The 25,377-nt window shown below is 32.4% G+C and overlaps 1 protein-coding gene across 10 annotated transcripts in view; it reads right to left on the reverse strand.

Moving 5' to 3' along the window:
- The window catches only part of LOC148605668 (protein furry-like), a 90,340-nt gene that overhangs the window by 13,311 nt on the left and 51,652 nt on the right, over window positions 1-25,377 (reverse strand). For 4 of the 10 annotated variants that reach the window (XM_088550455.1, XM_088550456.1, XM_088550459.1 and 1 more), the window contains 18 exons: window positions 25,119-25,281; window positions 24,047-24,257; window positions 22,806-22,904; window positions 21,123-21,363; window positions 19,638-19,849; window positions 19,052-19,162; window positions 18,123-18,222; window positions 17,227-17,324; window positions 16,307-16,474; window positions 14,937-15,074; window positions 13,758-13,923; window positions 12,938-13,104; window positions 12,182-12,253; window positions 11,014-11,031; window positions 10,065-10,155; window positions 8,643-8,725; window positions 6,560-6,574; window positions 418-609 (listed from right to left, as the gene is read on the reverse strand). In XM_088550455.1, coding sequence (XP_088406581.1) covers window positions 418-609; window positions 6,560-6,574; window positions 8,643-8,725; window positions 10,065-10,155; window positions 11,014-11,031; window positions 12,182-12,253; window positions 12,938-13,104; window positions 13,758-13,923; window positions 14,937-15,074; window positions 16,307-16,474; window positions 17,227-17,324; window positions 18,123-18,222; window positions 19,052-19,162; window positions 19,638-19,849; window positions 21,123-21,363; window positions 22,806-22,904; window positions 24,047-24,257; window positions 25,119-25,281 — 2,345 coding nt within the window. The remainder of the gene's footprint in view (window positions 1-417; window positions 610-6,559; window positions 6,575-8,642; window positions 8,726-10,064; window positions 10,156-11,013; window positions 11,032-12,181; window positions 12,254-12,937; window positions 13,105-13,757; window positions 13,924-14,936; window positions 15,075-16,306; window positions 16,475-17,226; window positions 17,325-18,122; window positions 18,223-19,051; window positions 19,163-19,637; window positions 19,850-21,122; window positions 21,364-22,805; window positions 22,905-24,046; window positions 24,258-25,118; window positions 25,282-25,377) is intronic. The other 6 variants (XM_088550461.1, XM_088550458.1, XM_088550462.1 and 3 more) reach the window with 3 other exon arrangements.

Raw genomic sequence — 25,377 nt, forward strand, 5'->3', positions numbered from 1 at the left:
CCAGGCGGGCAATATAATGGCAACTTCAAAATAATGTAACCTTCATGATGTCACAACAGCAAAGTTATATTCATTCAGTGACTGTATATCAATTGTAAGTATAAGGTCAAAGCATTTTGAATGCTCAAATAGAACAGTTGTAGTATAAATATATATTGCAAGCCGTTGCCTTTTTAAAGTTGAACATCATATCATCATTAATTTGAATAATTTTCCACATCATGGACCTACACATGTTACAAAATAATATTGCATAACTCACAAAATAAAATTAGTAAACATCATAATTTCTTCTCGACTTAACAAGGAGGCCAACTTTTTAAAAAAATGTCTAGCCCTTGACTTTTTAAATTTCAGTGACATATCTTCCCTGCTTTCTACAGATTTCACCTTTGAACTTTGCCCTATCAAACAAACCTCGGTGTCGACAATTTTCTCTTCTTGTAGACTGATACTGTCAGCAGGTGAGACAGGTGATTCGGCAAGACTCATTGCTCCAAGTAACTTCAAATCTGGTACGCTGCCAAAATGTGGATGCCCCCTATTATCAGTTGGTGTCATCTGCAGTGAGTGTCGTCTGCTGTCAGTTGACATGAAGAAATCATTATCCTGAAATTAGAAGATAAAGTATGTTTCATATGGTAATTACACTGCTTTATTGAAAAGCTTGTAATATCTAATGCACTGGGAAACCTATCTCAAATCTGTCTAAACCAGACACTTTTTAATGTCCTGAATCTCGGTAAACTAAACACCTGTCTTAACCTATCAAATCCTAAAGTCCAACAGAAGTTTGCTTTAGACAGGATTTAATGTATTGGATTTTAGAGAGATGATAGTGAAATCATTGTGCATAATAAATAACATGACATCATGTGATGTCTGCTAAAAACGTTTAAGACAAAATGTGAAATCTACCAAACTATTTAAGAAACTCAAAAGTTCTTTTTCAATGGACTGTGAACACATTGCATTAAAGTTTAATCAAGCTTCAGAATATTGAAACAATCTTTCAAGAATAAATTTTACTTTCAAAAAATCATTTACAAAAAGGCAGTCTCTTACTGAAGATTCACAATGTCATATCTCAGACATGAAGAAATATTTAAATAAAAGTACTAAAAATAAGAAGTGCATAATATATTCATGTGAGTTTTCAAAGGTCTGTGAAATAAGTTAAGAGAAGCTATAAAAATTAACTTAACAAAAATAAAGATGAAAAAATATCCATGTAAGGACATATTCAACTGATTCAAATGGATATGAGGTTTTATCAGATTAACATCCTTATGCTTGTTAAATGATTAAGACATTTTTTGTTATTACAAGTATCATGTTATGTCCCTTTATTTACATTCTAATAATTCCCCTTGCATTAAGTTATGAACCATGTGATATAATTGTTTCACAGAGTTATTTCCCTTGTAATGAGTTATGAGTCATGTGATATATAGTTTCACAGAGTTATTTCCCTTGTACAGTATGTTCCCTTTTTTTACAGTGAGTGAATCAGACCCAAATTATGTAAATAAAGCATATTTAAATTCTGTCATGTTACTCCATTCTAATTTTGTTGGTGTTTGCCATGTTATACATGTATGTCCTTGTTGCATTTAACACATTTATGGTAAGACTGTGCCCCCTTTTGCTGTGTTTTTAAAGTTTGATATCTCCGAAATACAAGACAATGAAATAATGAAAAAATGGGGCATTAAAGATACCCCCATACTATGGTGAAAAAAAGGAGGTACCAAAATGTGAAAAATTGCCTAACTTGAAAGAACATTTTGGATTTTGCTGAAAGAGTAATCAAGGGAGCCAAGGTTATAGCGAAAATTGAACTCTACCTGTACTTTATGGTACTAAACTACCGTGCAAAGTGTCATAAAAAAAAATGTCATAGATATGTTCTCAAGTTACCATTTGGAAACTGTCTTGGAATGGACACTCTGACAGATGAACAGAGGATGGTGGAAAAACATGTTTTTGGAAGAAAAACAAAATACCTTGCCACTAAATGTGGGAGTTTTCTTCCAAAGAGAAAAATGTTGAAAAAATAATCTGCCTAGAGTTGATAGAGATAATGAATGACATTAGAGTGGACAAAAGCTGCATACTCTAATTTATAAGATGAGGTTATAAAATTGTGATAATTTTTAAAAAAACACTTCATACATACACATCCTGAAAAATGTAAATTACCCATCTCAAGGATATGAACTCTATACTGTAAGCACCAAGTACACATATTCTATGCAAAAAATCAACACAATGCACAAAACCTATTTGTGCACTGAATGTAAGTTGAATGAAATAACATTCTACAAATAAGAAATTCATTTCAAATTTTTACATTATAAAATATAAGACAAATTAGACAGATCTTAATAAAAATACACCAAAACTGTGATAAAAACTTATATACATGTATTGATAAAATGTGATGCACAGTTAACATTTCAAAAGAGACAAATATTCTAAAAAAGTACACATTTCAGGAGGTATAAAATTAATGCATAACTTCAAATTCACTGTCAAGTTTTATATGCATTAAAATCGTTACCTCATAGAAGTGTATGTATTACGAAAACTGTCCTGAAAGTACCACAACATAAGTGTCTTTTTTAAGTTTAAACTTGTACATTGTTTCATAAATGTAAATCTTAGTGTATCATTCATTTTGCATTCACAATATGTAGTTCTTTCAACTATATCATGTAAACATTTTATTTTAAAACTTGCAATTTTTTATATCATTTACCTGATATTGTTTCCCTTTCAAAATACATGTATTTTTGACATTTTAAGTCTAAAAAGGATAAGTGTATGAATACTATATACAAACCTTGAAATTAAGTGCTCATAAAATTGTATATGCAAAATAATTCCGAGTATATTGTAAAATAGTCTACATACAGTACAGTACTTGTAAGGAGTGAGCTTTCCTTGTTATGGGAGATTGTTAATTCTTTATTGAAGGTGAGGAAAGGACAGTGAGGAATAGTGATAAAGGCAATATGTATTATCTGTGAATGTAAAAAAAACCCAAAATTCGTGCATGCTTCAATTCAAAATGTATCAATTTCTCCACTATTTAATATGCACTTTGTAAGTATCTGTGGGTTTTTGGACATGCCATATGAATGCTTAGTACAAAAAAACAGTATAACGAACTATTAACAAGAAATATTTTTTTGTAATGATGAGACAAAAAACATGAACTTAGGGGATGGTGAAACTGGGAAACTCTCTCCATGGGAGTATTGTACTGGTTATTCCACCCTCATAATAAAAGTTCATGCATATGGGCAAAGAATGAAAATAATAAAAATTAACACAATTCACTTTGTGTAATATCTAATTTGAAATTGAGAAAATGGCTAATGTAACTTTATCCAACATAACTGTCTTGTCTTTGTTCCTGGATTACATTTTTTTATTTCTGCTAGGTTCCCCTGATTACTCTTTAATACTATAGTTTCATCCCTTGGCTCTTTCTGCTGGTGGTGTGGGAATTTATTAGAAAGCTTTCTAGCCATCTTGGTAGGACACCATGTCAAATGATCAGACAAAGGGAGCAATTAAGTATTTAAGAGGCTGTCCATGTAAAAATCAGGCAGATCCTATGATATGAGAGGCACAGGGTAAATATCAGGTCACCTTTGTTTTTGGTTCCAATGTTTTGTTTATATCATATGTATGTCAAAAAGTATAAAGTTTGTTTTGAATTGACAATTGATGGCTCAGAAAATGATTTTAAAGTTCCATAAACAAGAGGCTCCCAGCAGCCTGAATCGCTCACCTTCTTGAATTTTGCCTTTCAAAGGCAATAAATTAGACAAAAAGTTTCCCAACAATTTTGACTAAAGAAGTCTTTGGTAAGACTATCATAAGATCTTTTCAACAATTGAAAGTTTCTTTTAATCTATCATAGTTTTCAAGATATTTTAACTGAAAACTATTAAAAAAAAAGTCATTTTTCCCCTTTCAAGGGCAATAACTCTTTCAAGGAGTCTGAAGACTTTTGTAGTCCTAAAAATAAGGATCATTTCAGCTATTGAAAAAATTGTATAAACTTAATGGTTTAGGAGATATATATGTGAAAAACTACTGTCTGACCCCTATGTTCTATTTTTAGTAATGGCAGCAATGTTTTTCAACGAATAAAAAATCCCACCACCAGTTCTATGCAGTATACCCCAAGGAACATTCATACCCAGTTTGGTTTCAATTGTTCAAGTAGTGTCAGAGGAGAAGATTTTGGAAAGAAATAATATTAAAAATAGCAAAAATCATTGAAAAAAGGCAATAACTCCAACATAGCTTAATGGATTAAAAAAAATGTGACCAGAGATATATCTCATCATGCTGAACACTTTTACCCATGTCATAATTCAGCTAAACCTAACAGTTTAGGAGATATATGTGAAAAACTACTGTCTGACCCCTACATTCTGTTTTTAGTAACGGTGGCCATGTTTTTTGAAAAATCATAAATCCCCACCACAATTCTATGCAGGATACCCCAAGGAACATTCATACTAAGTTTGGTTTCAACTGGTCAAGTAGTGTCAGAGGAGAAGATTTTGGAAAGAACTAAAGGGCCATAACTCCTACATGACTTAACATATTAAAACCAAACGTTGACCAGAGATAGATGTAATCATGCTGAACACTTTTACCCACTTCAGAATTCAGCTAAATTTAACGGTTTAGGAGATATATGTGAAAAATTACTGTCTGACCCTATGTCCTATATTTAGTAACAGCAGCCATGTTTTTAATGAATCAAAAATCCCCACATCAGTTCTACGCAGGATACCCCAAGGAACATTCAAACCAAGTTTGGTTTCAATTAGTCAAGAAGTTTCAGAGGAGAAGAGTTTTGTATACTTGTTAACGACGACGGACGATGACGACGACAGACGCCAAGTGATGGCAATAGCTCACATGGCCTTTGCTCAGGTGAGCTAAAAAGCAACCAAATTTTGCTAACATTGCTAAAACCAAAGAGTTATCTCCCTTTTGCAATGCATTTCAATGATTTCTATGTAATTTATTTCTCCTTAACCATTGCAATTAATCAAAAACCAACAGTCAACTTTGAAAAAGGATGCATTTGTGATATAAATGGGTAAAAATTTTTGGAAAACAAAATTTTTCATGTGCCACCCACTGCCTGATTTTTGCCTGGACACCCTCAAAAATGACATTTCAAAATTTGAAATAGAAGTGTACTGTGGTAATTTGTACAAATTGAGTTCAATGTGGATGGGCTAGAAAAAATAAACAAAAACAAATTTCCAATGATTGTAGTGAAAGTTGAAAATACATAGTATTTGTTATCCAACTAACCTTCTCCCTGAGTTAACCTCTTAGAAGATAAATTTTGTATATATTATTTTTTTTACTTATTTTTCTTAAATCCAAAATAATTCCGAATTCAAATAACATCTTGTTATAATAATGCAAAAAAAACAACCATATTCTATAAGAATGAATTAAATGTTAATTCTAAATTGAACATAATTACATTGATAAATGAAATTACAGACACGTTGTAGCTGAGAAAGTAACACTGTAACCAAAAAAAAAATAATTAGAGGTTAACAGTTAAAGCTGACATCATTATTATTGAGATTAAAAATACAACTCAAATTAATTCAAATCAAAGATTTAGAGATGTTAAAAATAAGCTATTATGGTTTTGTAGTCAATGCAAACATTATAGGAGAACAAAAATTAACATATATATATAAAAGCATTATTTGACACCAAGGGGATTTCCTTAAAACGAAGACTTGAGGCGTGATATTTTGCTGAACCTAGCATGATAGTCCATCCCAAGTGTAAGCTAATCTTTCTGAAGCGTTTTTTGGCCTAGTCATCTAAAAACATTTCTAAACATCCTAGATTTTCCTTCATATTCGAGTATTAGGTAAATTTGATCTTTTTTTTTAATTTCAAACCCATATTTTTTTTTTGAAATCTCTTAAAATTTGATATCTTAAATGCAATGTTGAAATTATTCAAACTATAACTGTAATTTAAAAGCTGATTTATAAAAAAAATTAATATACTTTAGATATTTATGATCTTGGTCTGGATGGTCATAGCTTGTGATAGAGCAGTTTAGCATTTGTTCAAGAAATTGTTGAAATATATACACATATCTTAACATTCAAAAGCACCCGTTTTTTCCCCTTTTTTAATCACCTATAAAAATCTACATTATATAATATGCACAGTTTTGAACAAAAAAAAAATCTTTTCCTCCAAAAGTTGAACACCTTGAGACAAAAATTGAAATTTTGTTTTACATGTTATGAAAAAGAATATAGCAACATAGAGTTATTTACCATTTCATTCTCATGATATAGAGTTATATCCCTTTAAAGATATAAAGAAAACATACGACGTTATTCCCCTTGTATTAAATCATTGCAAAGTGATACATAATATAGGAGTTATTTCCCCTCTACAATATCGTCTCCTTTTTACAGTGAGTAATGTGACAGGAGAAAGGACAGTTAGAAGCAGTTTGTGTTAGTTCTCTTACCTTACACAGAGAATCCTTTATTAGATATAAAGTTATAAAGGGTTAATCTAGGAACATAAAGCAGTTAAAGATATAGTACAGACCTAAGCAAAGGTCAGGCAAGCTGATATTTTTGTGTTAAGGTAAATTTCATTACTTTACATCTTTTGATTAATTATGATTTTGTATATTTCCTGCAATTCTTCTAATGTAAGATTCTATAATAAAAATACTTTACCTGTTGATTTTCCAGGATAAAATATAAATTTAGAAACAAGCAGATGTCATACATACTAGTTGAGGTGTTAAAAACTGTATACACTACCAATCATGTGTTTATTTTTTACATTTCTACTTTTCATGATGAGAACAATTGACAATTGACCATTTGAACAGACCCTGCTTTGTACAAGTCGGACATGCTAACTTTTGTGCTACCTCAAAGAAGCAGCAGGTAGACACATTAATCTGATTCCATGCCGATTAGACATCCTTCTATTCCAATGCCATGGCTTGGCAAAGAAGCAATGACTACCAATTTTTAAAAGTCCTTGGTGTGACTATGCTGGGGATCCAACCTACAACCTCCCTCATTCCAAGCAAGCATACTACCCTAAGACAAAGGAGGTGGTTGGAACCATAAGTCTGGAACCCTAAATATAATGTGCATTAAAATATAAATTAACCTGCCTATTTTGCAGTTTTGTTAAATTTTATGGAAATCATGTACTGTATTCAAGAATTTTCCATTATTTTTTGGCAAAATTATCAAATTAGCTTCAAAGGAGAAAATAAAACCTTTGCTTGACTCTTTGGTAGACCTGTATTATACCTTTGCATATCAATATCATATAAAACTCTGATGGTATCAAACACAGCTAAAGAAACACATTCTCAGGTAATTTAAAGGTGCGTGTGGTTAGCCAAGCACCAGTGTTGAAGCAAGTAAACATAGCAGGGCCTGATTTCATAAAACATCATCAAAATCTTCCTCAACTCAAATACTGACCAATCAAATTGGTAGATTTAAAAAATTAAGATAAAACTCAGAAATTTGAGAAAACTTTAAATTAGAAACATTTTACAAACCAGACCCTGATATTAAAATGTCCCTTAACCAGAAAAACAGAATTAAGAAATTAGACAATAATATTTAGAAAGAAATCATACACCAAAGAAAATACATTAAAACACAAGTTTATCTTAAAACTAAACAGATTTTCTAATACATATAATCTACATCTACTACAAAATTTTGAACTACAGGATAATATTATAAGAAACATTTCTGGGGCTACAACAATATGCTTAACTTGTGCTTTAACAAAACTCAAGGCTCAAATCTATTATATGGGATTGCAAGACTAAAACATGCCAAAACTGCCATTTGTTTAACAAAAATGCATAAAACTATTATAAAAATTATTTTTGCTTCAGTGGCAGATTCAGGGAGTGGGGGTTCAAGAGGTTAGAATCCTCCCCACCTTTCTTGAAAAATGTTGTTAATTCTGTGTATTAAGTAGCTGTCTTTGTAAGAATCATGCAAAATCTGAAAAATGTGATACACCCCAAAAAAGGCTACATATTTTTATTATTGTAATTAAGTTGTTTTATGGGTTTATATTATGAAATGTGTAATTATTCATTCAAATCTGTCTGCCCTTAGGAGATAATCAACACTGAAAATCAAACAGATTCAGTTGTATTTGAATGTTATTTACAGAGTTATCTCTCTTAACTTTGAAATCTATAGTACTTCTATATAATTTTTATATCCTAACAGCACAGGCTATATGAAAAACTGAATGTTAATTTCTGTTTACTATGGCAATTTAAACAAAATATCCAAAATAAAAATATGTAGGCTTTCAAACCATGAATCAAATTTTGCATGATTCTTAGTAGGAATTCTTCTTAACTTTTGGGACAAAAATCACCAACAGTAGCCCAGAAGCTTCAAACTGTGGATCCACCACCGGTAGCTTCATCCTTACTTATTCCTAACAAATGAAAACTTTAATATTTCCTAATCAAATGAAAGTTTGAGTCAATACTTGTCAATCAAACGTTTTAATCAATAGTAAAAACATAAGTAAATACAAACCTCTGAGTCATTCAGCTCGTTGTCAAGGAAATCAAATCCTTTGATTGTCAAGTTGATGTCATTGACATTTGGATCATTATCACCTGAAAAAAAAATTAAACGAATAACAAGAGGCTGTCAAATTAACAGTAAACCAGATTTTCAACAGAGAAAGTCCTTATTTCTGTAACAAAAATGAAACAATACATCCAAATTTAAAAAGAATCTGCCAAATAAATGCATTGACAAGGGACAAAATTTCTAGTTTTGCAACAAATATCGCCACAACTTGGAAACAACATTAGCAATATTTGTAAAACCCAAACTTGATCTCCATTTCATCAGAACAACACATCAAAATTTACAAAAGAATTAATCAAATACTTTAATTGTTGCATGGACAAGTCTCTGTTCTTGGAACATAATTGCGCCCACTAGGAAACAACCAAAGTGATATTGAAAATCAAACATGACTTTCACAGGAAACAACATACTGGTATTCAAATTTTATAATATCTGCAAAATGCTTTTCAAGTTATTGCATGGACAATCTTTGGCAGTTGATTGCCGAACATCAACAGCAATGCTCACTAACTTGATACTCCCACTCCCCCATTTGATAAGATGCACCTTTTAACCTCCATATCGATTTGATCAAAATCCAAAATAGAAGGTGCACAATGGGAACATGCAATTCTGTGAAAGTTTCATTCAATTCCAATCAGTGGTATAGAAGGAGTAATGGAAGGAAAGACAGACCGTCAGAAGGAAGGATGGAAGGACAACCTATCACTTGCAAAGTGGGGGGGGTATGAAAACATGAAGGACTTAATCATGAGGAGCATGGTCAAAATTCATGGAGGATGTTGATTCTAAAATGTTCCAAGGAATTTGTGGAGGGAGACCCTGAATCATTGGGTAGGCAGGAGTTCAAATTTACTTTTAATTGTTCACAGGGAAGTTATGGATGGAGACTTAGAAAGGATGGGTAGACAGGGGTTCAAATTTACTTTCAACAGTCAAAGGACTTGGACTTTTCCAACTTGAGAAAAATCAAAGTCCTCCATAGAATGTAAATGAAATGGTTGAAGGCTCTAAACATAATTTAATAAAATTTCAAAGGTCCTGTATCATAAAATGAGGGTCCTGAACCTTGGACAATGGTAAACTTACTTGACATAATCCATTTCGTCCCATGGGATAATAGCGCCCAATGGGATAATAGCGCCCAATGGGATAATAGCGTCCCATGGGATAATAGCGTCCCATGGGATAATAGCGCAACTTGGGATAATAGCGCCCCATGGGATAATAGCGCCCCATGGGATAATAGCGCCCCATGGGATAATAGCGCAACTTCAATTTCTGTCCATTTTTCCTATCCATTGTTGATATTGTCAACCTTTTTTCAAAACTACCCAATATGAAAAGAATTATACTTACTAGAGTTGGCATCTGGCAGTGAAGTTTCTTCTCCACTGGAGACAACACTGTGTTGGTGGTCTAATGTGTCACTTGACTGACTGAATATTACCTACAATAAAAAAAAGGGAACGAATATGGTGAAACTTAACAAATGCACCGGCTTTTGATCTAAATCTAAAATAGTAAATACTTTCAGAGATTACCAAAAGTTTTACAGGAAGAAAGTGATGTTCTAATCGATTGATTGATTATGTTGACCCATGGATATTTTATCTACATGTACATACATTTTAGGACCTGAATCTTTGGTTGGCTCTCAGATTGGTATTATTTGTACACTCAGAGACAAATGCCTAATGGAAACAAAACCTTGAATCATTTTTTTATCCTTGATTTTTAAACTTGCTATATATCAGTTATATAAACTTACTGAAAATATGAAAACTGCACTCTTACATTTGGTAGCATTTAATATTAGTGATAAATTTACATTATTCAGGACATGGATGCATGTGTATTAATTTGATTATCGTCTTCCAATCTCACAGAATATAAATTTAGCTAAATGAACATAAATCCATCTATTTCAAGGGACACAACTCCTCAACAATAAATGCAATATTCACCATATTCACATTTTAATAATGTTATTTGTTTACTTTCTAAGATATATTTAACCTTATACGGACTGTCTAACTTTCAATCAAGAGCATGAGGTCACGATTTAGAAAGTGATATATCTATGTTCTTTTCTTTTATTCCACATGAATCCAATGAATACGGCTCATCATATACCTGTCTAGTTGAGTGTAGGTTTTAAAACAAAAATGATTAGAATTGGCAAACTGAACAATTGCAGTAAAAAACCCTTTTGCACCAAGCACAGGGACTTTGGTCTAGAAAAGCTGGAGAAAAGAGGGGTGTATTAGCATTTTATACCATCACCATAGAAACCAAATGTTTATACCTTGTTGATTATTGTATCCTTATATTGCAGCAAAAATTACAAATAATAAATAAGTATATAATTAATATGATGTTTGTATTACATAAACATGATTGTTAGGTAACTACCCATGTAAGAATCATGCAGGGGTGGGTTATGAGTCAAATGAATCACTCATACTTTTATTGAAATCCACTTTAAGGAGTCATATAATCTGCCTTCAGGTAGAATAACATATTTTATTGAAATCCATCAAGGGAAATCATATATCACTTTCTTACAAAAGGGAGATAACTCAGATTTGCATTACATTCAATCACGTTTTATGTAATTTTCTCCTATCTATAACTATAAGGCTCCAAACAAAACCATTGTGTTCTCAACTAGCTAACCACAAAAAAAAAAAAAAAAAAATGAAATTAATGAATCATTTAATCCAATTTTGCATGACACTTAGGCAGACAGATACCTTATTTATTTTAGGATGACTGGACACAGAAAAGTAAGCACATGTATAAAGATATAATACTTTTCAAAGGTACTGATAGTACAAATTTTGCTGAGGAAACATTCAATTTTGTAGTTTTAGAACAAAAACTGATTCCATGGCTTTAGGAACAATCTTTTTTTTTTTTTCCAACATTCAGAAAATATATGACTTTAGGCTTTCTCTATGAGGGACAGAGCTATAATTACATTTAAGTTTATTGAAAGTGCAGTTATGTTGTTGATATTTCTGCAGTGATATGCAAGACTTCCTATTACACAAGATGTACGTCTGTGTTAAAATAATCACATCCTAACTGCATATTACAGTACTGACAGAAAGATTTTGAGTTTTTCATGTTTTGAAAGAGGATCTACATATGAAGGACACAGCTAACACTCTGCCCCTATTATTCTAATTTAGGATGACTTCATTAATAATGACTATCCATGAAATCCCCAAGGATCATTTCAGCTTTCACAGAACTAGCGTGTGTTGGGTACAAATTGTCATGGTTTAAGATTTTTGCCGTTTTACTATAAAGCAGTTTTTTTTCTATTTATCATTTACGAATAATAATAAATCTTAAAAGCTGCTTAAAAAGGAGGTCAAATTATGTCATGACCCTATGTACCTGAGATCAAACTGATATGTACTTTTCTCAGTTTGCATAGAGCGAAACTATGTTCTGATAATACTTACAGATGGACTCTTAGGAAGTTTCTTCTGTCCATAGCATGTCAACAAATCAGCCAATCTCTCTCTTACACGACTCTGAAATACATGCACTGGTACATAAATTGAAAAAAAAAGAAGAATATTACATACTTGTGGATAAGCATACACATACCTGATGAAAGCAAGTCAAACCAACAATGAGAGACCTTCAGTACATTTTGATGTTCCTTCTTTTTTTTTATCTTGAGGCCAACTTAAAATATTTTCTTATGTGCTTCCTCGTTTCTTTTTTGAAGTGCCTCACAACCAATTCTTACTGCCATATCAATAAAGTGAAAACAAAAACTGAACACCTCCAAGATAATTTTTCTGGCAAAAAAAAGAGAGAAAAAAAACTTGAAAAAAAACCTGCATAAATCACAAGAAAATAAAAGGTAATAAGATAGACCTTCCTTCCTCACAGTGGTTTTCATGAAAAAATGACCTGACAAACAATAAATTTACTTTGAATGGCCTATTTAATGTAACAAACCTTTAAATTTAGTCGATTTTTCTCACTAAAATAATTAATGAAAAGGTTTGTAATACGCTGAAAATTAAAACTTATCTTTAATTCATGCTTCAGTTACTCCTAAGAGGATGCTAAAGATGAGATAGCAATATGAAATGGGTACAGACAGACATACATAGATAGTACTGCTAAAATGTCATTTAACAAGCTCATATCCATTTGTATATGAAAAACAACATTAAAGTCCCTTGAAATCATTTAAAGCAAACCTGTGAAGCTTGGGGTCTTCTCCAGTTGGACTCAACATCAATATGACTGGATCCCTTCCTAGTTGGTGACAATGGGGGACCAGTTTCTGCAGCTTCAGGAATACTGACAAATTTTTGTCCAATAACAGACAAATTGGAGAGGTCTACATTAAAGTCTAATGTTCTGCCTGATATAAAGAAATATGTCATATGATTACATGATTATTTGAATATAGGTCAAGAACAATGACTACTGATTACATGCCTAGTGTGTGATGGGTAATGAGCACCAAATAAGGATAAACCATATACATGACTTTAAGTAAGGGCTACTACTAAAATTTCTGGGTTTAAAAGAGGCCCTGCTTTGTATCTCATGATGGTACCTTATTACTCATTTTCTTTATATAGCAGGAAGTGAATTGTCCAATGATCTCTGTGCAATAAATTTTTATGATTCACCCGTGAAATTCAATCTCACAAAATTTTTTTTCTTGTGATATTAACTGCATTTGATGTCAACTGATTTGGAATATGAATCTGTCAATTACTAAATTTAATATTAATTAAAAAATGACAATAAATTATTACATCTACACAATAGATGGGATAATCAACTGATTATTGTAAACCACCAATATACATGTATAATAACTAGTACTGAGAATTCTATGTGACTATACTCATGCACAGAGCCAACTTATTAAATATTGTTGTTCTTCAGCACTTGTAATCAGTATTTGGCTACTTTGTCTTTGGTCACTTTTTTGCAATTAGTTACCCTATTCTTTTTGCAATATCCACAAATAAAATATGTAAACAATTAGGAAGTTGAGCTAACCTGGAAGTTCCTTCTTGGTGAATATTTCAGCCTCTGCAAATGATGTATGTGTAACATAGGTACTGCTCATTTCCCCTAGGCCAAGGTTAGGAGGAGCAGCTGCCAGGGTTGAGGATCTGGTCACAGCAAGTTTCAGAATCTTTAAAGCATCCTTCCAATGGGAAGTCTTAAGAAGAGAAAGACATATATGTCAAAATAAAAGAAAGTATATCTATCTAAACCAATTGTATTTTAATGGAATCAGTTATAAACCTACATGTAATGTGGTTAAACCAACTAGAAAAATGAGGAGTGGGCTCATGAAAAGGCTCCCACTTCACTTAATCTTAAAACAAGATCAAGATATTACATGGTATTTCACAGGATAATGTTTTGACCATTTACCTGTAACCTGGAATGGTGAGACACACAATTCAAGTCATCATGAAGAAGATATATAACAAATATCTCTCCAATACAACCTAAAAAATCTGTTATAGAAAAGTGAAACAGATGGACGAATTGACAGATGAGGTGAATGCTATATTTATCTCCCATTGAAGGCTTTAAATAATAATAATCTTACACGTACCTATGTATGATGTCTCACCTTCTTAAATAGTTTTATAAAATCAATTAAGTAGTTTAAGGGAAGTTAGGGGTTCAAGGATTGATCATAAACTTAGTTTGATTATCTCCCTTCGATATTTACTTTAAGCACATCTTCAAATGATTCCTTGCCCTTCCAATAAAGTTTTGTCAAAATCCATTAAGGAGTTGTGCAATGTTGTGCATACCAAAAATGCAGATGAATGAATGAAGAGAGGCTTGTTTTAGACATTTTTGGTAAACAGTCTTGATAGTAAGTGCTATAAGGTCCTCTGATAACTAATACAATCTTTACTATTGTAATATTAAAAAATACATGACAGATTTTTTTTTTCAGTTCTAGTGATACTACACAGTCTTGTCCTGAAGCAAACAATATGCTTCCCCTTTTCAAGATTTAATGTCCTATTTTTATAAGAAATTTCAGCAAACAATTGAAAACAAAAGGGCTTTGCTTCCAGGAATAAATAGCATACTGAAATAATAAAAAAGATGTTAAACTCAGTCAGTTTTTTGTGAAGACATGTTGATGGTGAAAATTCAGCAGTACATGAATACCATAATTAGTCTATCAAATGCTAGAATACTGACCTGGACATGACGACAGACTGTCCTGAACAGCTCTGAGTTGAGTATCATACAAGGGTTATTTAGTTCTATATAATGGACCATACAATGCAGAATTTGGAATACCGATCGTTGGTAGGCAGAGGGTCCTTTCTCTAAAACCTGTTAATAATAAATAATATATACATGTAGTGTATAAAGACATGAGTTTCAAGAAAAATCTCAAATTCAGAATTTCCTAAAATATTTGAATTTATCCTTGAACTTCTAAAAATAAGCGATTGGTCTATTAAAAGTCTAATTAAGTTGAAGAAGATTAAAGAAAAACTGTTCAATTTTCTCCATTTGGAGTCCTAAAACAGTATTTAAATTCCTTCATGCACATCTACATATAACATGTATAATGGCAAATCTTCCTATAAAATTTCTCAAGTGCTTTAGGAAGAGTTGCTCTTACAAGAAATATGGACTGACAGAAAGACATATAGGATGATTCCTAAACGCTGTATAAAAATTACTTCTTCCAGTGATTTTTCTATATTTGTATTAGAGCTGAAATAAGACTGTTACCCAATGCCAATAACAGGAACATTTTCTAAAATTTTTTCCCTTAAAGTCCCCAAATCTTGCTTTTGATTTTTTTCAATAGACATCTCAAGTCTTAGCTCACCAAATAAGATAAAAGTTTTTCTTTTTTCTACCTTTAATAAAATTCCAAAGTCACTTTTCCCTCCTTCGTACCCTTTTGTTACAAAAGGTATCAATTGTGGGGTTCATGTTACCATCTCTTTGATGAATTACAATTGTCTTACAAATTTCCATGCTTGTTTTATACATTTTTTTAATGATGTTTTTTTAAATTGAAAGGCACAGGCACCTTTTAAAAAAGACTGAAAAATCAATGTCTTTCATTGCTTTACTTATGGAACAAACTACATGCATTTATACTAAGCATCGCATGTGAGGCTAACAATAGTCATTCAGTCAAACTGGAATAGGTATCAGACAGGCCCACAGAAATGGGTCAGAGAAGTGAATTCAAAGTGAAAGTAGCCATTTAATTGGTTTATAATTAAAATATGCAGTTCACAAAGAAAAAAAATTAAATTATTTATTATTTTTTAAATGGACAACTGTTTTACCTATCCATCTCGTCCCTTTCAGCAATCATCCCTTTTTCCCTTTTATCAATGACATCACAAAGGTAAAAAAAAAAAAATGTATAAGTGCCATGTTCGATTGTAGGCTGTGCCTAACTCATATTACTATGAAAGCGTTGACAGAAATTATGGACTTATCATCACCTGAATGACTCTTTCATTAAGCTGTACTTAAATATTTCTTACAAAAATGACAACAATGTAAGCCTGACTCTTAGGCAAATATTTTCTTACCTCAACTAGAAATGACAATAAAGTAAGACTGGTATAGGAGTAAACATCGAGAAGATATTTGACAACACACTTAGTCCACTGGAAACTATCTTTACCAAAGGTCCCGTGACTATAAAGGGACATCACTGTACCAAGATTGTCTAATCTTTCGGATTTTTGTGAACACACCTACAAAAAAAATTGAAGTAAATTTTTTTTAAAAAGCAGAGGTAATGAAATCACTTTTTGGTACCTAAATCCTTAATGATAAGTGAAGAACATACTATAAATCGTGAAAAATTGCAGCAATTTTAATTTCCCTATTGTTGTGGCATGACCTGTAACTAGAAAATTAAAGCATCAAAATTTTTTTTCTCACAAGAACATTACAATACAATTTGAGAAAGGGTTACAAATAATAATAGAGAAAAAGTGAATGACTAAAATTTGATCATGAGTTCTCAATAACACCCAGATTCAACAAGTTTAAATTTAATGTGTTCTTTGGCATATTATTATATTTTTGTTATTGACGCTATAACCAATTTATTGTCCTATTTATCATATAGATTTGATCCGAAATTTATTTGTATTTTCAACATTAAATTCAAAATTTGTGATCAATGGATTAATATTCAGGTTGTGACCTTTTGGTGTAAGAAAGTGTGAGAGTGAAAGAACAGAATTTATTTCATATGTGAATTTCCCAAATTTGTTTATGGGGAACACTCTATAAATCACTGCTACATGTAGATATATAAAAATAATCATTAATCATTACCAATTCTTTAGCCTATTTAAAGTTTTGCATCAATGATTGGTATATTACTGCCCACTTTTTCTAGGCATTTGTGGACAGCATGAACTTTACTTTTGAATGGATAAACATAATTTTTATTGGCATTTTCAGGTCAGAAATTAATTCTGAAAATAAAGCTTACTTGGGCAATATGATCAGCTGTATCCCTGCACTCAGGTGTCAAATTCTCATAGTTTTGTACCAAGAGGGGTAACAATGATATTACATTGACAGGGAAACCTAAAAATAGACATTATGTAAGAATATACAATAAAGTATCAGTCATGATTTTGTCATAAAAGTACACATTTAAATGCATTCAGCAACTAAAATCAAAGGAATAAGGTATAAATTAAACATGTTAAAGTAAATAATTCTCACATTGGAAACCAAGATATTTACTCTCTAAGGTCTTCTACTGCATACAATGAACATCACAGGACTTTTTATAGACTCTTTTACTCACTGAAATTACCATTTGCGGCATACCACAAGAGACTGTACTTACCAAACTATATGTGGAGTCAAACCCATGGGATCAAGTCATTAATAGTTAGAGAAAAAAATTGTTTATCATTAATGAGAGCCTAATACTTAAAAGTATCAATTTTCATAGTGTATTAATTTTCGGTATTTTCACGGTAAACGTTAATAATGCGAAAAACAGTACCCATGAAATTGATTTTTAACACTTCATAAACCTCATTGTAGGGGTGTTATAAGACTTAACTCACTAAGATTGTCTGTACATCTACCAAAATGGTGTAACAAGACTTAATCCACCAAGATTGTCTGTGGGGTTCACCATAGGGTTGTACATAAGACTTATCTTACTAAGATTGTCTGTGGAGTTTGCCAAAGGGATATGAGACTTAACACACCAAAATTTTCTTTGGGGTTTACCATAGAGATATAATAAGAATTAACTCACCAAAAATGTGGTGGGTGTCTAGCCCACCTAGATTGTCTGTGGGGTTCAACATAGGGATGCTATAAGAAATGAACTCACCTAGATACCAGCAAAAAGACTTAACTCACCAAGATTGTCTGTGGGGTCCACCACAGGGGCTGATATTGAGACAATTAGTCTTGAGACTAGAGACCAGGTCACTTCAAAGGTGACAGTAGAAGTAAAACCCTGAAAAACATAAAAACAAAATGTTAGAACTTATTATAAAGAGCTTTTACTAAAGAGTCATACACAAGGTATTTCATATGCAAAAGTATATAATGATGTACATTGATTGGATGATTAATTTATTTTAGTATTAGATCCTTGGGCAGATTATTCATGAAATTAAGGACAGAGATTTGTCTATCAATTGAATACACCCAGCTTTGTAATAATCTGACCTGCTGAGACAGATTTTTATTGTGCTAGCTCACAGGAGCAAAGCACGAATGAAAGCATATCACTCAGACACTATATTCTGACTTAAAAAAAACTCGCGGTTTTATCTCCTATATGTCACTGGTGCAGAGGCAGTGACTAATTACTGAGCATTGCATGCGAGGCTACTGATTTATGTCAAGCCAACCTGAATAGGTATCAGACAAGCCTGCAGAAATGGGACAGGGAAGTCAATTCAAAGTGAAAGTAGCCTTTAAATTCAAATTAAAATTATAAATGGGCAACTGTTTACCTATCCTTTTCTCATTATCGGCATTACTTTACACAATGTGTTTGTCAAGGTGGCCACCATGTTGCCGAGGTAATGCATTACAATGTTCTGATAGGCACCTTCAGCTATTGTTCCTTTTTGCAATGACTTAACAAACATAATAAAAATGTCAGTGTGATGCTAGATTGTTTGCTGTGTCCAATTTATATGAATTTGATAAGTCTTTGTGTGACTCAGTCAGGGAATCAACCAAAAACCTCCCAGAGTCATAGGGGTGACGTTACTATGTGTAGAATGTATACTGGTCAGTGAAACAAACAAGACAACAGAATGATATCTTCCCACCTTTAACAGCAGTGTCTGTACACCAGGGAAGTTTGTCCATTTCAGCTGTTGTTGTATTTTCTCTAATCTCTCCCTACAATCTGGTCTCTCTGGCTGTAAATGCTTCAGAATCTGCAGTTCAAAAATGGTGTAGACCATCTTTTCAGATTGGATATACGAGTAAGAAGATTACTTCTCTTTTATATCATTTTCTATTTCAGCAAACATGTGAACCTTTGAAACAGTTCATGTCTGAGAATTCTCCCAACTGAAACTGTCTCATACCGGAGATTTCTATGAAAAGGCAATTTTTTTTTTATGTAAACATTCAATAATTTAGTAATTTTTAACTAAAATATATTAATTTTAACTAAAAATCTTCAACAAATCTTCCATGTTTATATGAAGGAGGAAAACAATTATTTTTCTTAGACAATATGAAGAGGATGTTTTTTTTCATGGTTCAGAGCCAGAAAAAATGATGAGGAGAATGCTCTCTTACGTTTATTATATTGACATGGCAATACAAAGAGGTAATGAGGTGCCTGAAGGAGGGCCTGAGAACAAAGTTAATATATATAAAGTTCGCCTAACATATTGAGCTTACCTTATCCAACAACCTGACAGCCAATGAGAATTCATATTCATAATCTGACTCGAGCAAAGTGACAGCAATCCAAAACATCTGAGACACAATCGTCAACTTATCCTCATTCCCTGCCTGGTCCATATTTCTCAATGACTGAGCACTTCTTGATCTTGTCATACTGAGGCGGAACCGACTCTCAACATCAGTACTGCTACGGAGTCGTAGATCATCTGACAGTCAAAGAAATAGATAGCATCTAAATTTAGCAGAACAATTAAATTGTTTGGTAGTTTATTATTAAACTCATAATTTTGTCACTTTTTTACAGCAAAACATCTTAAAGAGTAGTAACTAAAACAGGTTACATGCAAGATGATTTAAGTACTCCTCCGTCTAAGAATCAGGCAAAACATGTATAAGGTGTGGCACATGAAGAAAAAATACACAGTGATTTTATTGCATTAACCAAGTATTCAAACCAGATAACCTCCAGAAATAACCATCAAAGTGTTTTTAAAATTTGCCTTTTCAAGATATTGATAGGTTAAATTTAGTTGAAATGGTGGGAAAATTTTCCCGCACTTTTTCCTTTTATAAACAGTCAAAAAATATCTGTCACATATGCTTCAGAATAAATTTAAATACCATTTCAGTTGTTTGTTAGATGTATTGAATATATTTGAGGCAAAAAAGACTAAATTCAGAAATATGATGTGCCACCCATTGCCTGATTCTTACACAGAATGGTACTTAAATTCTTATTGAAAGTTGACTAAAAGTTGGCAGCATAGAAACAATTAAATATACTGAAATCTTTCATTGATTATAGTTGAGATTTGTCTGTAAATTGTATAAACATTTTTTTCACACTGAAAAGTTTTCAAAGGCATTGACTTAATGCATGAAAAGGTTATTCTAATGAACTATTCATTGTTACAACTCATTGGAAAATGTAATAAATTTCAGGGTATAAGTTCTACAATTAACTGCTTCAATTTATTTATGCATGTTTTAATTTTTTAAGAAGTTCATTAGACGTATTTGTACTTTCATTTTGTATTTTCACAAATCAATTCAGCTGATTTTAATTTTGGATTTGTCTACATCAATCTCCATTTGACAACAGCAATTATAACCATTTACAATCTCTAATAAAGTGACAAATATTAACTTCATTTGCCACCATCAAATCCTCCATTGGTGCTATAAACCTTCAAATATACATTGGTTTTCACCTTTAGTTTATTCTTTAATGTTACTTAAGTATATAGGAGCAAATGTTTTGCTGTACCTGTGTATAATGATGTTTTTGGGCTAGCTACAACCTGTCCTGTGGAACATGTATGAGGGTTTACTTGTAGTTCATTGAAGACCAACCGGTGGCTCTGTGCTGACATTTGCATCCCTGTGGGGTTTTTGTCTCTTTGACATATACACCATACCTATTCTCATTATATGTAATAGTTTAAAATCTCCTTAGCAGAAAGGTATATCAGAACTTACAAGGTTTAGCTCTATGGGCTGGTGGTCCAGCCACAGAATAACTGGTACTTCTAGCATGGTGATGGACATCTTGTCTTGGGCCAAGGACAGAGGATCTCTTATTTATTCCCTCGCCTACTTGGTCCTTTGCCAGGTTCGGTGTAGATTTAAATATCTCCTTCATGATGTCAAATGACCTCACCTCAAGGTCAAGGTTATCTACTGCTGATTCCAAGGTCAACATAATCTCTGTTACATAACCCTGTGATAGTAAAGGTCAAGGTAAATAAGCCAGATGTTTTGCAAACATATTAGTGTTAAGTCCACTTTATGAAAAACAAAGGCAGCAATTTTTTGTTTGTGGCAACCCAACAAGTGTGCAAGTACTATTCTTTGTAGGGTACAATGTAATATCAATAGAAGAGAAAGTCCTCATAATCGTAATCTATTTAAATTTAAACTATGACCTGTGCCACTGTGGGTCAGATTTCTGCCTGACAAAAAATGATCTGCTGCAAATTACAAGATGGAAGTTAAACACATGGGTTAAGTTGGTTCCTAGTCTACTTGGACCTGTTAAGTGTCATACACAACCTGAACACATCCATGCAACCAAAATCGTGATCCATCATTGATCACTGATCAGTTTCCGATCAGTCACTGAACCGTCAAACCTATCCATTTAACTGGTGATTCCATCACATAACCACAGAGCAGTCAATATATATTACAGAATCTGTTCTTTCAGTTCTCAATTTTTATACATATTTACATAATGCAATAGATTTAAACATCAATTAGTTACTTTTACTTTACATTTGTTTTATTTTTAACAAATTACAAGAAGTTAAATATATATAAATCCTTGCAATATACAATATGGGGATTTAAAATCTTAAAATTTAAGGTAAATTTATTATGGTAATATTGGATGAGTTTCAATAGAAATTCTTAAATATACAAAAACCGATCATCAGTCATTTTACATAACAATACTGTGATCAGGTTGGTCACAGGTCACCAGTTATCAATCCATCAGAGTTCAATCAATCAGTCATTGGTCCGTCGTTGTGAGGCTCGGTTCAGGGACTGTATCAGTTGTTAAGGCCTTTCTAGCTTAATTGCTGCTTATAACTTTGTCGCCTTGTAACTCCTTCCTTATATTATTACCTGCATATCATTTCCTTGTTAAACCTTCGTTATATTGTAACCTGCACATCATTTCCTTGTTACACTTTCGTTATATTATTACCTGTATATCATCTCCTTGTTACACCTTCCTTATAATATTATCTGCATATCATATCCTTGTTACACCTTCCTTATATTATTACCTGCATATCATCTCCTTGTTACACCTTCCTTATATTATTACCTGCATATCATCTCCTTGTTACACCTTTCTCATTACTATTACCTGCATATCATTTCCTTGTTACACCTTCCTCATATTATAACCTGCATATCATTTCCTTGTTACACCTTCGTTATATTATTACCGGCATATCATCTCCTTGTTACATCTTCCTCATACTATTACCTGCATATCATTTCCTTGTTACACCTTCGTTATATTATTACCTGCATATCATCTCCTTGTTACACCTTCCTCATACTATTACCTGCATATCATCTCCTCTTTACACCTTCCTCATATTATAACCTGCATATCATTTCCTTGTTACACCTTCCTCATATTATTACCTGCATATCATCTCCTTGTTCAGCCACTGTTTCTACCAGTCTAGACAATATATCAGCCAACACTTGGGTTGATGGTCTGATCTTTAATGCTCTCAATACCTACAAAATAAGTTTATTGGTATACAAAAGCAAAAAAAAAAAAAAAATAATGGCATCCACTGGTCTAATTGATTTCTTTTTTTTTTAATCAGTATTAAACATCAATACTGTTTAAGATCTTTAAATGGACAAACTATGTGTGATAACAAAAAATGTTCTACAAGCAGACCTTAAGGCAAAAATTAACAAAACACATTAAATCTAAACCAGTTTCTCTGTTTTCTTTATGAATAATTTTCTTTTTAAGATCCTTTTTTTTCTAATATTTATACCTTATTTTCTTTTTCACAAATGTTCTCATTATTTGCGTATGCTTATATTCTTTTCGGGTCTATTTAAACAGTACACATCATGTCTGTTTTCATTTAAGAAGTCTAATTTTGGTTTTAATGTCTACTATTTAATATTTTTTTCCAGTTTTGCGAGAATGCCTAGCTGGTGTTCAAAGTTAGTGTCTAGTTCTCAGGTCATTTTTCAGGTTAACAATTCTTTCTACATTATTAATGACCCAAAAGTCATGACGGAGCTTTTCAATATGGTTCTTATATACACATGTGAAGAACTGGGAAACTCAGATCCAGAAATTTGGAAAATTTGGCCAAAAGTTAAGACATCAGAATAGAAGGTTTTAAAAAGTTTTTTTTTTCAGTTATACTCTTAATTTTCTGATTGAAGTTATCAGAATTTTTTGCACACAGAAGCAATGTTGCTAGAATTACAACCCATAATCTGTCAATTAATTACTGTGAAAGTATTATTATTTGTGGGGAACCATTTTTTGAGGTTTTGTGGGTTTCGTCAACCACAAAATTCGGTTCCTAATGAATAGGACACTTTCCATTCCTTTGTATGATAAAGTTGCCAAATACATGAATTCCAGAATCTACGAACTGATAATTTTCCACTAAACCACGAAAATTCTTATCCACGAGTAAAAGTACTTTCAAAGTACTCTATATGACACTATTTTTCACATTATAACAGTACACTTGTTCATTTGCCTTAAAATTTTAAATTAAACAAGAGATTTAACTCTCCAGGCTTCACATATGTATTTATAGACAGAAAAATGAATAGCAAGGTGCTTATTTAGTTTCACCTGATATCTCTTCAAGGCATTACATCATAAAAATACAATGTACCTGAAATGATCGACCAGCATAATGCCGTGATGAACAAGATAGGGCCACTTGGAGAGCAACTTGTGACCAACGCTGCTCCACAAATGCTTTTGGTGACAATTCTTGGAAATATCTGATGATAAGCTTCAAGAAATATTCCACTTGTACAGCACTCAGTGTGTTCAGTGTACGGGGAGTGATGTCTTCACAGCTCCATAATGGCCTGCCTCGCCTGGCGAAAAAATGGAGAAAATTGTATACAGAATGAAATTTGTTTAAATGATAGTTAACAACATCTTTGAGATTCTTTGGTCAATGACTGCTTGAACACATGTCTTTAGAAAGATTTTGAAATTTTTTAACAAGCCTAGCTATGCAATTAGAATTGATCATCATGGAAAAATTCCTGGGTGGTCTACGATAACAAAACCTTCTATTACTTGCAATGTACTGACTTAAAAGTCCAAACATTCTTTTTTTTTAACAGGAATACTTATATGTCAAGATTCAATCCAAAACATAATTTTTTAGAATCCAAAATTATCTGGTGTCAATAATACAAAATCATGCATGTGTAAAGCTGATTGTATGTATTAAGGTCACAATAAAGAATTGATGAGGCAGTGGATATGGGTGGTAACATCCCCTATCTTCCACTCCCAACTCCCAACCCCCTTTCCCCAAATTTTATTAGCCACCCTTCCCCAATCTCCCATCTCTCACTCCCCCCCAAAAAAAACAAAAAACAAAAAACCAAAAAAAAACAAACAAACAAAAATGACAAAACAAAAAAAAAGTTCTTATGGATGCCATTGAGGAATATGAAAGAAAATGGATTAAACGAGAACAAGAAGACATTGATTCTCTGTCAGAGTGGTTAAAGGCCGTGAAGTTTCTAATTTTGAAACAAATGGAAGTTTTAAGTAGGTCAATGAGAGCCATGGCTACATTGGTTTTCAAAGACCCCGATGTAGAAAAAAACATTGAATACTATACATGACAAATATGTAGTCGTACCAGCAGTTACCTATATCTAACTAATTGTTTTGACCTTGTGACCTTTGACCTTATGCTTAGACAGGGCTCACTGTACCTTATTTCCATAAAATCAAGAATAGCTTTAACAACTTCTTCTACAGACTGAAGCAGTTCTGGGTCACTGGGGTGTTCAATGGGTGTGGCTACATCAGGGATCATTGTCTGGCTACTGTCCACAGATATCATAGACCGTAACATCACCTCTTCTCCTTGGCCCTCTATAAAATATCATTACTAGCTGATAAAAGATAGTATTAAAATAGTTTTTCAATATAAAAGCATATGTAACAGGACCCCCCCCTAAAAAAATATGT

Source organism: Perna viridis, chromosome 10, assembly GCF_037379345.1.
Source record: "Perna viridis isolate PV_CMFRI_1.1 ecotype Kerala chromosome 10, ASM3737934v1, whole genome shotgun sequence".
Classification (NCBI taxonomy): Eukaryota; Metazoa; Mollusca; class Bivalvia; order Mytilida; family Mytilidae; genus Perna; species Perna viridis.